The sequence below is a fragment of the Myotis daubentonii genome, chromosome 14 (assembly GCF_963259705.1).
Source record: "Myotis daubentonii chromosome 14, mMyoDau2.1, whole genome shotgun sequence".
NCBI classification, from domain to species: domain Eukaryota; kingdom Metazoa; phylum Chordata; class Mammalia; order Chiroptera; family Vespertilionidae; genus Myotis; species Myotis daubentonii.
Window position 1 is genome coordinate 30957131 of NC_081853.1, and position 14344 is coordinate 30971474.

The window sequence follows — 14344 nt, forward strand, 5'->3', positions numbered from 1 at the left end:
AGATCCAGACAGAGGTCCTTTAAGGAATGGATTCTGCATGGCTGTAGAAGGAAGGGTTTTTCTTGATGCTGGTGCTGGAGGTCACACTTAAGAGGTCACACATTTTATGGGCCTGGCCATGTACTGTGCGCTGTGTTCATTAGGTGACCCAAGTTGCCTGCAGAAAAGACGGGTGCAGGGGATAAATCAGCAGGTGAGCTCTTAAGGCAGCTAAGGAGAGAAGGTGGTAAGGATGGGTTTGTCTCCCTGACAGCTCATCTTAAAGGGTATGTTTACAAAACAAGAGCAGTGCTTAATCCCTGTGTGACTACTTTGGGACAAGCTTTTACTTAACTGTAACTTTGAGTCTGTCAAACACAGAACAGCATCTTCTTGGGAAACAAAGGCTTGGCCAACTCAGGCTTTTCAGTATGAACAACCAAAAACTCAGATAAGCTTCCATCGGTATCCTAAGTGCCTTGTTCTACAGGGGTCTCTCTCTTAGGCATCATGTTTTGAAATACAGCTTTCTGCTCCCAAGAACACATAAAGGAGTCATTTCTCACCAGCACAGTAGGGACGTGGTCAGAACCTGGCTGCCACATCTGCCCAAGTGTGTTGGCTGGACTCTACAGAGGCCCCAGACTGATGCTATGCCTATGAAGTGGCCACAGCACTTGGCTTAGGATGGTGGAAATCCCATACTAACAGGTGAGAGAGAACGTAAAGACCAGTTCACTCTAAAAGAATACAGCCACAGCTCTCCAGAAATCCTGTAAGACAGAGGGACTTGAAATACATTTGTCAAACAGGTATGGTCTAAACTGGTTCCAGAGTGGGGTGAGGGTCCTTCAGAGGCTACTCTGAGTGGGGAGACTGCATCTAAAGCACCAGCATCGGTGCATCTAGAGGCAGAACGGCTGGGGAGATCAAGACATGGTCAGAAGGGAAGCTGGAAGAATGTTTCTCTAACAAGCACTAGAAAGCTGCATGTGGGTGTGTTCCCCGTTACTCTAGCAACACAGAAGGTGACTGGCCATCACGGATAAGGTAGGAAAGCTTTTCCAATCCAGTAGCTTTTTGAGACCATCACAGTGGAGCAGACCACCACTTCCCATCCCAACCCTTAGGAACTCATCCCACCTACCTCATCATGTGAGAGGCAATAATACTCTGAACAGCTTAAAAAACAGGCTTGGGGTTCAGAAAGGCCTGCCTGGGTTCAAATCCCAGCTTTACTCAGTGTGTGTCTCGGGTCAAACTGGTTTACTTAAAGTAGGGACACCTGCAGTTTCTACTACCCTCTACAACGCTCAGTCTACAGACAGACACTTGCCAGCACTCTGCTCATTGACCCAAGTCCTCTCTGGTCACAAGAATCAACATTTTTCCTTTTCCCCTTGAGGTGAGACCACCAGTTGGGAAAGGCATTTCTGCACAGCAGTCAATGCCAGTACTCACTGTCACCGTTCTCTAGGCATCCTGCGGTCCACAGAGGCTGGTCTACTTGACAAAGTTTCCAAAGTCGCAGCTTCATGTTTCCTTGGCCACCAGCTTGGTTTTTGGATGCAACTTCTCCCACTGTCTCTACTCCAAGGCTTTCTAGAAGCCTCCTGCCCGAATGCTTTACTGGGCTGGCTTCCCTGTTTTAGCAGGCCCAGGCACAAAGCTTCTCAGCATCCAGATTTCACAACCTGATAAAACACAAGCTTGTGTTTGCTCTTATTCTTAACATGGACTATAGTACAGTCGTTCCCAAAATAGATCAAATCCTAGATTGGCTGACGCAGGCCATGTTAAGCTGTTGAGCCACACAGTGACCAACCTGCATGATTCTTCCTTAGCCAGGAGGCCTCTAAAAGCCAAGTGGTCTGCTTCACCTCGTTTCCAAGCTTACAGTGTTCATGTCAGTTCTGTACTAGGAGCCAAAGAGGAGTACAAAGAACCTCTGGCCAACACAGTCTCTGCCCCTCAGGAGCTTCCCGCCTAGTTAGAAATACAAATATATGTAAGGGGGGGAGGGGGGAACCAGGTGCTTTAAGAAAAAAAGAACCTGCTATAAGCAGAATCAGTTCAGAATTTAAGATGAACTCGTGGCGATGTCAGGCCCTTGAGCATGAGCAGACTACAGAGCAAGTGTTCCAAGGTGGAGGCAATAAGACTGGGCTCAGAAAACTCACTAGGCAAGCAAGGGAGGAACAGACAAAAACCTTCTGTTTGAGTCAAAGACTGGAGAAGAGCGTACTAACCACTGGAAGTGCTAGAGCAGAGGAATGCAACAAAATCTGGAGCTGCAGTCAGTCTATTAACTCAGAACAGGCTTAGGAGGAGGCCAGAGAGATGAGAGTAAGACTACTGCAAAAGCACAACTAGAATGGAGAGTACCATTCTTCAACTGGAGAGGGAAGAAAGATGCTCAAAAGAACTTAAAAAAATAAACTCCCAAGGACTTAAGCCTGGCTACCTGGCATGGTGGGTAGATGGTAGAAATGGGGAACGTGGATGATGTCACATATTGGCGTTGGTCAAAATGAGCTTTAAATGATGCAACATCCAAGCAGGGCTTACAGACCTTTGGAGCCAAGGGGCTGGAACGAGGGAAAGTCGTCAGTGGTGGGAGGACCCAGGGCTCTCACCACAGAAGCAAGCACTCCCTCTGGGGCATACTGGAACAGCACTCCACGGTTGGTCTTTCTGTCGAAACTACTTAGAATCATAGTTCTGTATGATTCAAAGTTTTACATACTCAATAAAATAGTCTACAAGGATGCGGGGAAACCGACAAAAGACTCAAATAGATAACCACCCAGTTACTAATCCAAATAACCATGTACCTTCAGTTTAAAGACAGAACTACAAGAGTCTTGAACTTTACCTTAGGGTTAATTGTTGACATAGTTGTAGTGGTTCTGAAACTTTTATATTTATTGTAGGATTGAGCAAATGAGTAAAATATGTTAAAGATAATGGAAGTCAGTTTTATCACTGTGGGAGAAAACAGACATAAATATGGAATAGGGGAAGGCAAAGAAGAACCAGTATGTTAGATTGGAATTAAAAGTCAGCATGAACTCATGATTTTAAAATTATATATAAAATAAATGCATACTTACACATGCAAGTTCCCCACATACATATATATCCACATATTTGTATAATCATTTCCATGTCTTCTGAAAATAGAAGCAATGACACCCCAGATTCAATGTGAACATCAGCCAATTAAAGCTTCTAAATGGCATCTAAAAGAAGCCAGGGCTCTTGGAGAAATCACTAGACTATGCCAGGGCTACATTATTGTGTGTCAAAAAATAAGGAAGTGCACAAAAAATTATTGGGACATATCAAAAGCATCAAGCCAGCTTGAAGGAGCTCCCAGAGGCTAAATCAGGAAATTTTCTGCATCAAAATAAAATTAAATTTTAAACAAATCCAGGAGTCTAAAGTTTTATTAAACATTCATTCATTAAAACATTTATGAAACACCTACTGTGTACCAAGCACAGATTTTAATTATGAATAATATATGGCTCCCAATCTCAAGAAACTAACTCTTGGGGTAGGTAGGGTAGGGACGGGGCAGGGAGAAAAACATAACTAACCTGTGCTTGAAAATTTGATAGGTTGATGGCATAGTAAGAAAAATTAATTAGCCAAACTGGTGTGGCTCAGTGGATAAAGCGTCGGCCTGCGAACTCAAGGGTCCCGGGTTCAATTCCAGACAAGGGCATGTACCTTGGTTGCAGGCACATCCCCACTGGGGGGCATGCAGGAGGCAGCTGATCAATCTCTCTCATTGATGTTTCTAACTCTCTATCCCTCTCCCTTCTTCTCTGTAAAAAATCAATAAAATAAAAAAAATTTGGAAAAAAATTATTTCAGGAAAAATGTTTTTAAAAAATCAAGGAGTCAAAACTAATACTAAAACAAAAACAGAAGAAGAGAAAGTTCTTCCTTCCAATACAATACCAACTAATAAAGGCAGACATTATGACAAGGTTAGAAATGTGATATTTTACAATCAATGTAGAATAGAATTCATCATCAATGAATACTAAAAGTATTGGTAAAAGTTTGTTGACAGACAGGCTTTAAAACAGTTTCCAGATTAGTTATTCATTACAAAGAGAAAATGTTAACCTTGCAACCACCACCTTAACCAAGTGACCTGAGTCAACTTCACCAATAAAGGGAAAAACTAACATCACCTGTTTCCTAATGTGATACACAGAAACAACACTCATATGTATTGCTTTTACCCGAATCTGAACATCCAGAAACAATCAGACAAACCCAAATTTAAGGACAGTCAACAAAATAATTGGCAAACACTTCAAAAATGTCAGTCATAAAGGACTATCTATATATATAAAAGCCTAAGCAACCGAAAAATCGGTTGACCGGTTGCTATGATGCAAACTGACACCAGGGGGCAGATGCTCAATGCAGAAGCTGCTCACTGGTGGTCAGAGCACTCCAAACTCCCGCAGCCGGCCAACCTCCCACGGCCCCTCCCCCTGGCCGGCCGGGCCCCCGGTCAGCTCTGATCGCTGGCCAGACTGAGGGACCCCACCCGTGCACAAATTCGTGCACTGGGCCTTTAGTGTAAGATAATAAGCCTGGTTTCCTAGGAAATAAACTGACATTTTGGGGGAACAAAGGGTCAGGATTCTGTAACTTATTTTCAAATGGGCCAATAAAAATAAAGATTATAAATTTATGAAAGAAATGAAGCAAATGTAGAAAATGTTAAGAACTGGAGAATCTAAGTGAAGGTTCCATAATACAACTTCTACAACATTTCTATAGGTTTGAAAATTTGAGAATGTATTCTGTTAGATAAACACACACACACACACACACACATCTCATTTAATCCTCTACAAATCCTGGAGGGATTAAAAGATAGGGTGTATTGTTTCAAAGACAGGAAACTGAAGCCTAAGCAGATAAATTCTTTACCCTAAAACTTACTCTCTCACCTGTGGAGAGAAAAAATTAATTCTTGGGGGAGAAAAGGAAAATAATACACAGAGGTGTCAAATCAGGGACAGCTCTAGGTGACAATACTATATATATTGTCTCTAGTTTTCCTGATTGTTCATATTTCTACCATAAAAAAAGAAATGTATGCTCAAAAATATACCAATTAATATTTTTAATAAAGCAAATAATTTTACAGCAAATGAAATCTTTCTAGAATTTAATAAACTTGGCCATTCCAAGTAAATACTGTTATTTAGATTCAATGGTTTCATGATTGCAAAAAAAGGAAGGGATGAGTTCAAATGGCCACGCAGTAATTAGCTCTTGGCTTACTTTCCTTTGATTCGTTTACAACGGAATATTTGCATGTTTCCTCCAAGGACGTTGTACCTTCTTGCTGGCTAAAACATCCAGGTCACTGCAGATTCGGGCACGTGTAGAGGAAGGCTGGATGATATCATCCACAAACCCTGGTGAAACACAAAAAAGGGAGATCATCTGCATCCCCAACGGTGCCACTCTCCAATCTTGTGCTCAACCTGGGCAACATCTCTGGGACCCAAAGTGTGAGCTGGCCCCAACTTGATAGAAGAGAGGCTGGGCCCTCTGAACTCTCTTCTGCATCCCTGGAGCTCCCCTATTCCTCTGGCAGGTCCCCAACTTTGCAAGAAAAGGAAAATGTGACCCTCTCCCTGCCAAGATGAATTCAACAGGAAATAAAGAAAATAAATGTGTATTTTCAAAAATAGCTACAATTCCTCCCATTCCAGTACAATATGACACTGACACGCCTGCCATGAAGAAGTAGATTCTGGCCCTAGCCTGTGTGGCTCAGTTGTTGGAGCATCCTCCCATGCACCAAAAGGTATCAGGCTCGATTCCTGGTCAGGACACACCTAGGCTACAGGTTTGGGTACAGGAAGGCAACCAATCAATGTTACTCTCTCAAATAGATCGAACTCTGCCTCTCCCCTCTCCCTCTCTCTCTCTCTCTCTCTCTCTCTCTCTCTCTCTCTCTCTCTCTCTCTCTCTCTCTCTCTCCCCCTTCTCTCTAAAATCAATAAGCATGTCCTCAGGTGAGGGTTAAAAAAATAAAAAATATGCCCGGCCAGTGTGGCTTGGTGGTTGAGCATTGACACATGAGCCAAGAGTTCACTGGTTCGATTCCCAGTCAGAGGGCACATGCCCAGGTTGCAGCTCAATCCCGGTGGGAGACATGAAGGAGGCAGCTGACGGATGGCTCTCTCTCATCGATGGTTCTCTCTCCTCTCTCTCCAAAATCAATAAAAACATGTTAAAAATAAATAAATAAATAAATAATAAATAAATAAATAAATTTAAAAAGATGTAGATTCTATTTCTTTACCTGGCTTTATGACTTGCCACAAAATGTGGCAAAAGTGACACTGCAACTTTCAAACCTAGGCCTCAAGGCACCTTGCAGCTTCTCCTCTCAGCCTTTTGCTGCCCTCAAGTCACATGGACTAGCCTCAAGAATAAGAAACCATATGGAGACCCCCTGACCGGTTCGGCTCAGTGGACAGGGCGTCAGCCTGCGGACTCAAGGGTCCCAGGTTCGATTCAGGTCAAGGGCATGTACCTTGGTTGCGGGCACATACCCAGTGGGGAGATGTGCAGGAGGCAGCTAATCAATGGTTCTCTCTCATCGATGTTTCTAACTATCTCTCTCCCTTCCTCTCTGTAAAAAATCAATAAAATATATTTTTAAAAAAGAAAAGAAAAGAAACCATATGGAGAGAGTCTAGCTAGCAGCTAGCACCAACCATGTAAGAGGCCATCAGATGACTACAGCTGAATGACTGATCCCAGGCAAGACCAGCAGAAGAACCACCCGGCTGAGCCCAAACCAAATCACTGATCTACAGAGCCATGAGCAAAATAAGGGGGAGGGTTATTTGAACTCACTCTGTTTTATGGTCAAGTTTTACAGAGTACTAGGAAACTAGAACATAACTAAAAAATTTAGCCATTTCAGCAATGTTGCTTACATCCTGGTTACCAAAGCAGCCTAAAACAGGTCCCACTGTCCTTAAGTGATGATTGCCCAGGGACAATCCCTACCTTTAACAGTCTCCAGGTTCAACTGTAATGGCAAAAGGCAGTTTATGTGAGATTTTTTGGAGGAGAAGAATGAGAACAAGTGACCCACCAAATGAACTATGCTGCCATCCCCACCACAGTGCCTACCTCTCACCGCTGCAGGAAAAGGATTGGCAAACTTGTTGATATATTCTGCTTGAGCATCTTCCACATTCTCACGCCCTTTGAAAATTATCTCCATAGCACCCTGTCATGAGAGGGGTTAATGAATTTCAATGGAGATTGCAACCTGGACAGACCTCCCTCAACTCATTAACTCATTATCTGTGATTGCCAATCTCTTGGTAAATCAAAGTGTACTGGAGTGAAGGGCCAGCTCCAGGTGCCAGGGCACAGACACGGGAACTGCCTAGAGTCAGCCATCATGATTCCATGATGGGGCTGTGTGATGGGACGCTCAGCTGTGGCCCCAAAAACAGGCAGCCCAGGCAAAGCCAGGAGCTTGTTTCCCCAGATTCCGTCCTACCATCAGCCAATTGCACTGATCCAAAGACATGTGGCCTATTTTCCACTATTACATCCGTGGTCTCCTGCATCAAGGGGAAGTAAAATGCTGTTTTCCTTTTTCATTATCCTGAACCCTGAGTACAAAATTCTGTGGCCAGAGGATGCCACATTGAACTGCAAATGAAGAAGTAGGAGGAATTGAAAAATAAGCCTTCACATCAGAATCCCTAAAAGTCAGCTCAGACGGTGGAGGGTATAGTTATCTGGTTCAACACCAACAGCTATTCAAAAGCAGGAAAGGAGTGAGGAACAGGCTGAGCAACAGGAAGTACCTTGCCCAAAGTCACCGGGTTCAGAACAAAACAAAGTCACCAGGGTCAGTTCAGCTTCTGTGGGCTCAAAGGAGTGGCTCTGGGGCCCTCCCTAGGAGATGAGATGGGGTTGGGGGAAATGTCCAATCCTCTCAACAGCTCCTTCAGCTGACTCATCTCTTTACTGACAATCTCAAAACCCTGAGCATGAGATTGCAGCATGGGCCTTAAGTGAGAGTGCAGGACAGGAGGCCGAACCGGCCCTGGGGCCCCAGGAGGGAAACTTTCCAAGTTCTAGGCCCCATCTCCCTGGAGTCTGGGTCCATCCTGGGGACCCTGACCTCTTTCCAACATTTCCCAGCTATGCTTTAAGCTCCTGCTGAGAGGGTACAGTCTCTAGGCCCAGGAAAAAGGAAAGCTAGAGATCCTCACCTTTGCTCCCATGACTGCAATCTCTGCTGTGGGCCAGGCATAGTTGGTGTCACCACACAGGTGCTTGGAGCTCATGACATCATAGGCACCACCATAGGCCTAGAAAAGACCCACAAGGCGAATGTTAGCGTTTGAGTCAGCCAGATCCTGTCCCTGACAGATCCCAAGAATCCAAATGAAATGAGAATAAAAAGAAGAAGAGCCCCTGCCCCTTCGCCCCCTCCGGGCTACTGAACGCCCAGTGTGTGTGAGACCAGGGAGCTGGAGCAGAGACTCCCTGGGTGCAGGCCAGCAGCTCTCACGATCAACACCATTCTTTCACAGCTTCTCCCACTGCTATTTTCAGTTCCCAGAGATGACCATGGACAGCTCTGCAGGATGTGTCCCCAAGTATATAAACGCTGTCCTCACACAATCTTTTAGGGTGAGCATACACTCCTCCTACCCCTGCTGCAACTCTCGGCCACCTCTCCAACCACGACCATGAGGTCAGGAGGGATGGGCTCCCAGGCTCCAGTGAACGTCTCACCTTCCTGGTGATAACTGTGACTTTGGGCACAGTTGCCTCGGCAAATGCGTAGAGAAGTTTGGCGCCATGCCGGATGATGCCCCCGTACTCCTGTGCTGTGCCTAGGTAACGAAGAACAGTTACTAGGTACCCACAATGGCCCTCACAAGGTCTGCCTGCCACTCTCAGCTGTGAGGTCTTCCCCTGCTCCTCAAAAGGCCAGGAGAGGAGCAACCCTCACACAGCCCCATATTCTGGACAACCAGACTATGGAGAAGTCACAAATCTTCAGGGAATTTGCAAAATCTCCAAATGAAGTGGGGATCTCAGTGGGAAAGCCACCTCTCCTGGCTCCCACCTGTCAATGACTTACCAGGCAGAAAACCAGGGACATCAACAAAAGTGATGAGTGGAATGTTGAAAGCATCACAGAATCGGACAAAACGAGCCCCTTTCACAGAAGAATTAATATCCAAGCATCCTAGAAGAGAGAAGTTATCCAGGCTGAGCTTCTGGGCAATTCCCAGTTCCACTCACAATCCAAGAGCGATTTCTATAGAGGCACCAACATCTCCTCTTCAGAGAATGGAAAAGGGGGACTCTCGCTTTCCAGGAAAGACAGGGCAGACAAGAGAACCCACCTGGCACTGCCCGAGGAGGGCCTGGGCGTGGCCCCGCCCGCAAGCTCCCTTGCTGGGAGCACAGCCCCGTGCAGACTACCCGGCTCTACCTCACACTGAAGGGCTGCTGCCACCTGAGGCACAGCCTCGTTCACCCCCGTGGAACCTAGTGGGAAGTATCATTCAGGGGCTGGTCTTGGAGTCCCTGTAGCTTGAAATCAAATCCTGGTCCCACCAATTACAGCTATGTGCCCTTGGGAAATGACTTTATGTTTCTGAGGTGAGGTTCCTAACCTGCAAAGTAGGATGTTACTACCTCCTACCAAGTTTGTAAGGATTAACACGTTAAGCGCCCAGCCTGTTTTGTCTTCCGGACAGAAAGTATAGTGTCAGTCACCGGTGACTGAATGGGCGCTTAACGTGTTAAAGGAGAGGGCATCTATAAAGTGACATGAAGTAGAGTTCAATTACTAGTAAATCCCCCTCCTAGATCAATTATCAACATATTCTATGAGGCCAGCACTACCCTGATACCACAGAAGAAGGATATTATGACAGAGAATGCAGACCAAAATCCCTCATCAACACAGATGCAAAAATTCCCAATATATTACCAGTTCAAATCCAGCAATATATAAAAACTAATGCATCATGATCAAGTGGCATTTATTTCAAGAATTCAAGGTTGATTTAACGTGTGTGAAAACGAGTGAAACTACTAAATGAAGTAGGAAAATAATATGGTCATCTCAACATATATAGAGAAAGCATTTGCCAAAATTCAATATTCATTCAAAATTAAAAATTAGCAGTAAACTAAGAGTGCGATGGAACTTCTACAATCTGATAAAGAGTATTTACAGCCCTTGTCGGCCTGCAGACTGAAGGGTTCTAGGTTTGATCCTAGTCAAGGGCACATGCCCAGGTTGTGGGCTCAATCCCCAATAGGGGGCATGCAGGAGGCAGCCAATCAATGATTTTCTCATCATTGATGTTTCTATTTCTCCCTCTCCTTTCCTCTCTGAAATCAATAAAAGTATACACACACAAACACACACGCACACAAAGTAGGTCCTCGAATTACGTTGGAGATCCGTTCCTACAGCACAACGTAACACGATTTTTGCTGTAAGTCGAAATCCACCTACATAAGCACCTACGTCACTCACATGGAGCACATACACAGCAGTAATGAAGTGAAACAGTAAAAAAATGTAAAAGAAAGATAACAATTCCTGACTTTTACTTGTGGTAAATAAATAATAAAAAGCAAAGCACATATGTACATAAGTCGAAATGACGGAACTTTTTTTTTTAAATAAATAAATGGAAGATGGCGACATAACCACAAAACAATGTACGTCGAGTCCGACATAACCCAAGGACTGCCTGTATATAAAAAAGAGTAGCTACAAAACAATTTAACATACTGGTGCATCAAAAGAATAAATCAATCTCCAATTTGCTCTATACTCGTGCTGTCCAAAAGAACTTTCTTTTCGATGATGGAAATGTTCTCTGCCTGTGCTAGTCAATGTGGTAGCCCTTAGTCACATGTGGCTATTACGCACTTGGAATAGGGCTAGTACATCTGAGAAACTGTGTTACTAACTAGTGCCCTGGTGCACAGATTCATGCACATTGAAAGGAAATTAATTAGAATAAATATTTTAATATGAATGTCAAAAAAACAACCAAATTCATGATCGACAATGACAGATCAAAACACACGCATGCGACTGGCGAGAGTCAACGTTCATTTATTTTTTAATAAATCTTTATTGTTCAGATTATTACAGTTGTTCCTCTTTTTTCCCCCCATAGCTCCCCTCCACCTGGTTCCCGCCCCACCCCATGCCCTTACCCCCCGCCACTGTCCTCGTCCATAGTTGTACGATTTTTGTCCAATCTATTCCCTCCCCCCCAAGAATTGTCAGTCCTCCACTCCCTTTCTATGCCCAATTCTATTATATTCACCAGTTTATTCTGTTCATCAGATTTTTTATTCACTTGATTTTTAGGTTCACTTGTTGATAGAAACATATTTGTTGTCATTTTGTTGTTCATAATTTTTATCTTTACCTTTTTCTTCTTCTTCCTCTTCTTAAAGAATACCCTTCAGCAATTCATATACTACTGGTTTGGTGGTGATGAACTCCTTTAGCTTTTCCTTATCTGTGAAGCTCTTTATCTGATCTTCAGTTCTGAATGATAGCTTTGCTGGATAAAGTAATCTTGGTTGTAGGTTCTTGGCATTCATCACTTTGAATATTTCTTTCCACTCCCTCTGGCCTGCATAGTTTCTGTTGAGAAACCAGCTGACAGTCGTATGGGTACTCCCTTGTGAGTAACTGTTTTTCTCTTGCTGCTTTTAAGATTCTCTCTTTGTCTTTTGCTCTTGGAATTTTAATTATGATGTGTCTTGGTGTGGTCCTCTTTGGATTCCTTTTGTTTGGGGTTCTCCGCGCTTCTTGGACCTGTAAGTCTATTTCTTTCACCAGGTGGGGGAAGTTTTCTGTCATTATTTCTTCAAATAGGTTTTCAATACCTTGCTCTCTCTTCTTCTGGCACCCCCATAATTCGGATGTTGGTACACTTGAAGTTGTTCCATAGGCTCCTTACACTATCTTCATATTTTTGGATTCTTTTTTCTTTTTGCTTTTCCGGTTGGATGTTTTTTGCTTCTTCATATTTCAAATCTTTGACTTGACTCTTGGGTTCTTCTAGTCTGCTGTTAGATCTCTGTATAATATTCTTTCTTTCAGTCAGTGTGTGCTTAATTTCTGATTGGTCCTTTTTCACGTCCTTGAGGGTCTCACTAAATTTCTCAGAGGTTTCTAGAAGAGTCTTGAGTAACCTTACAACCATGGTTTTGAACTCTATTTCCAGTAGTTTGCTTTCCTTCATTTCTTTCACTTGTGACATGTTTCTTTGTCTCCGCATTTTGGCTGCTTCCCTGTGTTGACAGAGTGGCCTTGTGTGCTAGGTGTCCTATAGGGCCCAGTGGCTCAGCCTCCCCAATTACCTGAGGTGGACACTCTTGGTGCACCCCTTTGTGGTCTGTGTATACAGTCTTGTTGTAGTTAAGCCTTGAATGCTGTCGGTATCACTGGGAGGAATTGACCTCCAGGCCAATTGGTTGTGAGGACCAGCTGTGACTACAATGGGAGAACTGCTGTGCTGGAGACACCCTTATGAGGCAGGACTTGCTTCAGTGGGGCTTTGCTGCTCACTGAGTCTGCCTCTTGAGTGCGGCACTTATGGATGTGAAGATTTGTAATCTGATATGGTCTCACACTGACCACTGGGTACACTGACTCTTGGATCTCCAAGGAGGTGCAAAGTCAGCCACTGTCTGAGGCCATCCGCAGGAGCTACAGAGAGATCTGCAGATTCCTCCTCTTTGTTTGGGGTTTGGAAGTGCCCAGATGAGGCCCAGCTGTGAAGCAATGCAGGCTGCTGCTGCCAGGCCTTCGGCCTTCTTTTGGAAGCTTTGGAGCTCTTTGACCCAGCTGCAGTTTGTTAGGTTTTAGGTTGCAAAAGGACAGGCCATTCATATGCAAAAGCCACTGGGTGGGGTTGTAAATTGGGTGGGGTGGGGTCTCAGGGAATCACCAGGGCGGAGCAAACAGCAAAGGCTGCCAGTCTGCTTTGCCTTGGAGAGGTCCCCAGGTCTCTGTATCCTGCAGCCCTGTGCAAGAACAATGATCGCTGGAAGCACCTCTGAGAGAAAGCCGCCCTCATGTTCCAGCCCGATGCCAGACGTCCCATTCCTCCCCGTATGAGTCTGGGTCCCCAGAGTCTTGCCCAGAATGGGAGCCTGTATCTCCCTCCTGATTGAAAAAAACAACAGCACAGCCAGTTGCCCGCCCATTTCGCGGGCACCTCTGCACCTCCTACCAGTCTCAGTGCGCTTTTTTCTTTCCTTCTAGTTGTAGAACTTCCACTCAGCCAGCTTTCCCGTGGTTCTGGATGATATTTGTTTTGTCTTTTAGTTGTAGTTTTGATGTGGTTCTGAGAGGTAGCAGGTAAAGGTGTTTACCTATGCCACCATCTTGGTTGTCTCCCTCAACGTTATTTTTAAATTGCCAGTGTGCATCATATGTACCGGCCCGTTGGTCGGACAGTCAGACAGATGTACAGCCAGTCATTTAGCCTTTTATATATACAGATTGTATTTAATATTAATTATTTACTTATACTATTTTAATTATTTTAGATTTAATTATTTTTTAAGTTTTATAGCTAACATCCTGGATAGATCTATATTTTCAAGCAATCCCTATCAAAACCATAGGCAGTTATTTTGTAGATATTCTTAAACAGATCCTTCCAAAATTCATATGGCAATACAAAGAAGACAGACTAGTCAAACAGTATTTAGAAAAAGAACAAAAATGGAAGATGGACACTAGTTGACTTCAAGACATACTTACAAAGCAGGTTTCTCAACCTTGGCATTGACATTTTCAATTGAATAATTCTTTGCTGTGGAGATTTGTTTGTGAACACAGGATGCTGAGCAGCATTTCTGGCTTCTACCCTAGATAGCCCAACCCCCATTGGCACCTGTGAAAACCAAAAATGTTTCCAACATTGCCATATGTCTCAAGGATATCAAAATTGTTCCAGGTTGAGAACTATAAAGTACAGTAATCAAGACAGTATTGGCAGCCTGGCCGGTGTAGCTGAGAATCAACTTATGAACCAGGAGGTCACAGTTCAATTCCCAGTCAGGTCACATGCCCAGGTCATGGGCTGGATCCCCAGCAGGGGGAGTGCAGGAGGCAGTCAATCAATGATTCTCATCATTGATGTTTCTATCTCTCTTTCCCTCTCTGTGTGTCTCTGAAATTAATTAAAAAAAAAAAAAGACAGTATTGGCATAGGCATAAAGATAGGCAAAAACAACAATGAAACAAAACAGACTGTGAAAAAAT

At 44.0% G+C, this 14344-nt stretch overlaps 1 protein-coding gene across 2 annotated transcripts in view; it reads right to left on the reverse strand.

Moving 5' to 3' along the window:
* Positions 1 to 5122: 5122 nt before the first annotated feature.
* PCCB (propionyl-CoA carboxylase subunit beta) overlaps positions 5123 to 14344 on the reverse strand; it is a 63906-nt gene continuing 54684 nt past the window's right edge. Inside the window, exons 11-15 of one of the 2 annotated variants that reach the window (XM_059663862.1) lie at positions 9158 to 9265; positions 8806 to 8906; positions 8277 to 8375; positions 7174 to 7273; positions 5123 to 5435 (exon numbers count right to left, since the gene is read on the reverse strand). In XM_059663862.1, the coding sequence (XP_059519845.1) occupies positions 5314 to 5435; positions 7174 to 7273; positions 8277 to 8375; positions 8806 to 8906; positions 9158 to 9265 (530 nt within the window). In that variant the 3' untranslated portion in view covers positions 5123 to 5313. The remainder of the gene's footprint in view (positions 5436 to 7173; positions 7274 to 8276; positions 8376 to 8805; positions 8907 to 9157; positions 9266 to 14344) is intronic. The other variant, XM_059663863.1, reaches the window with a different exon arrangement.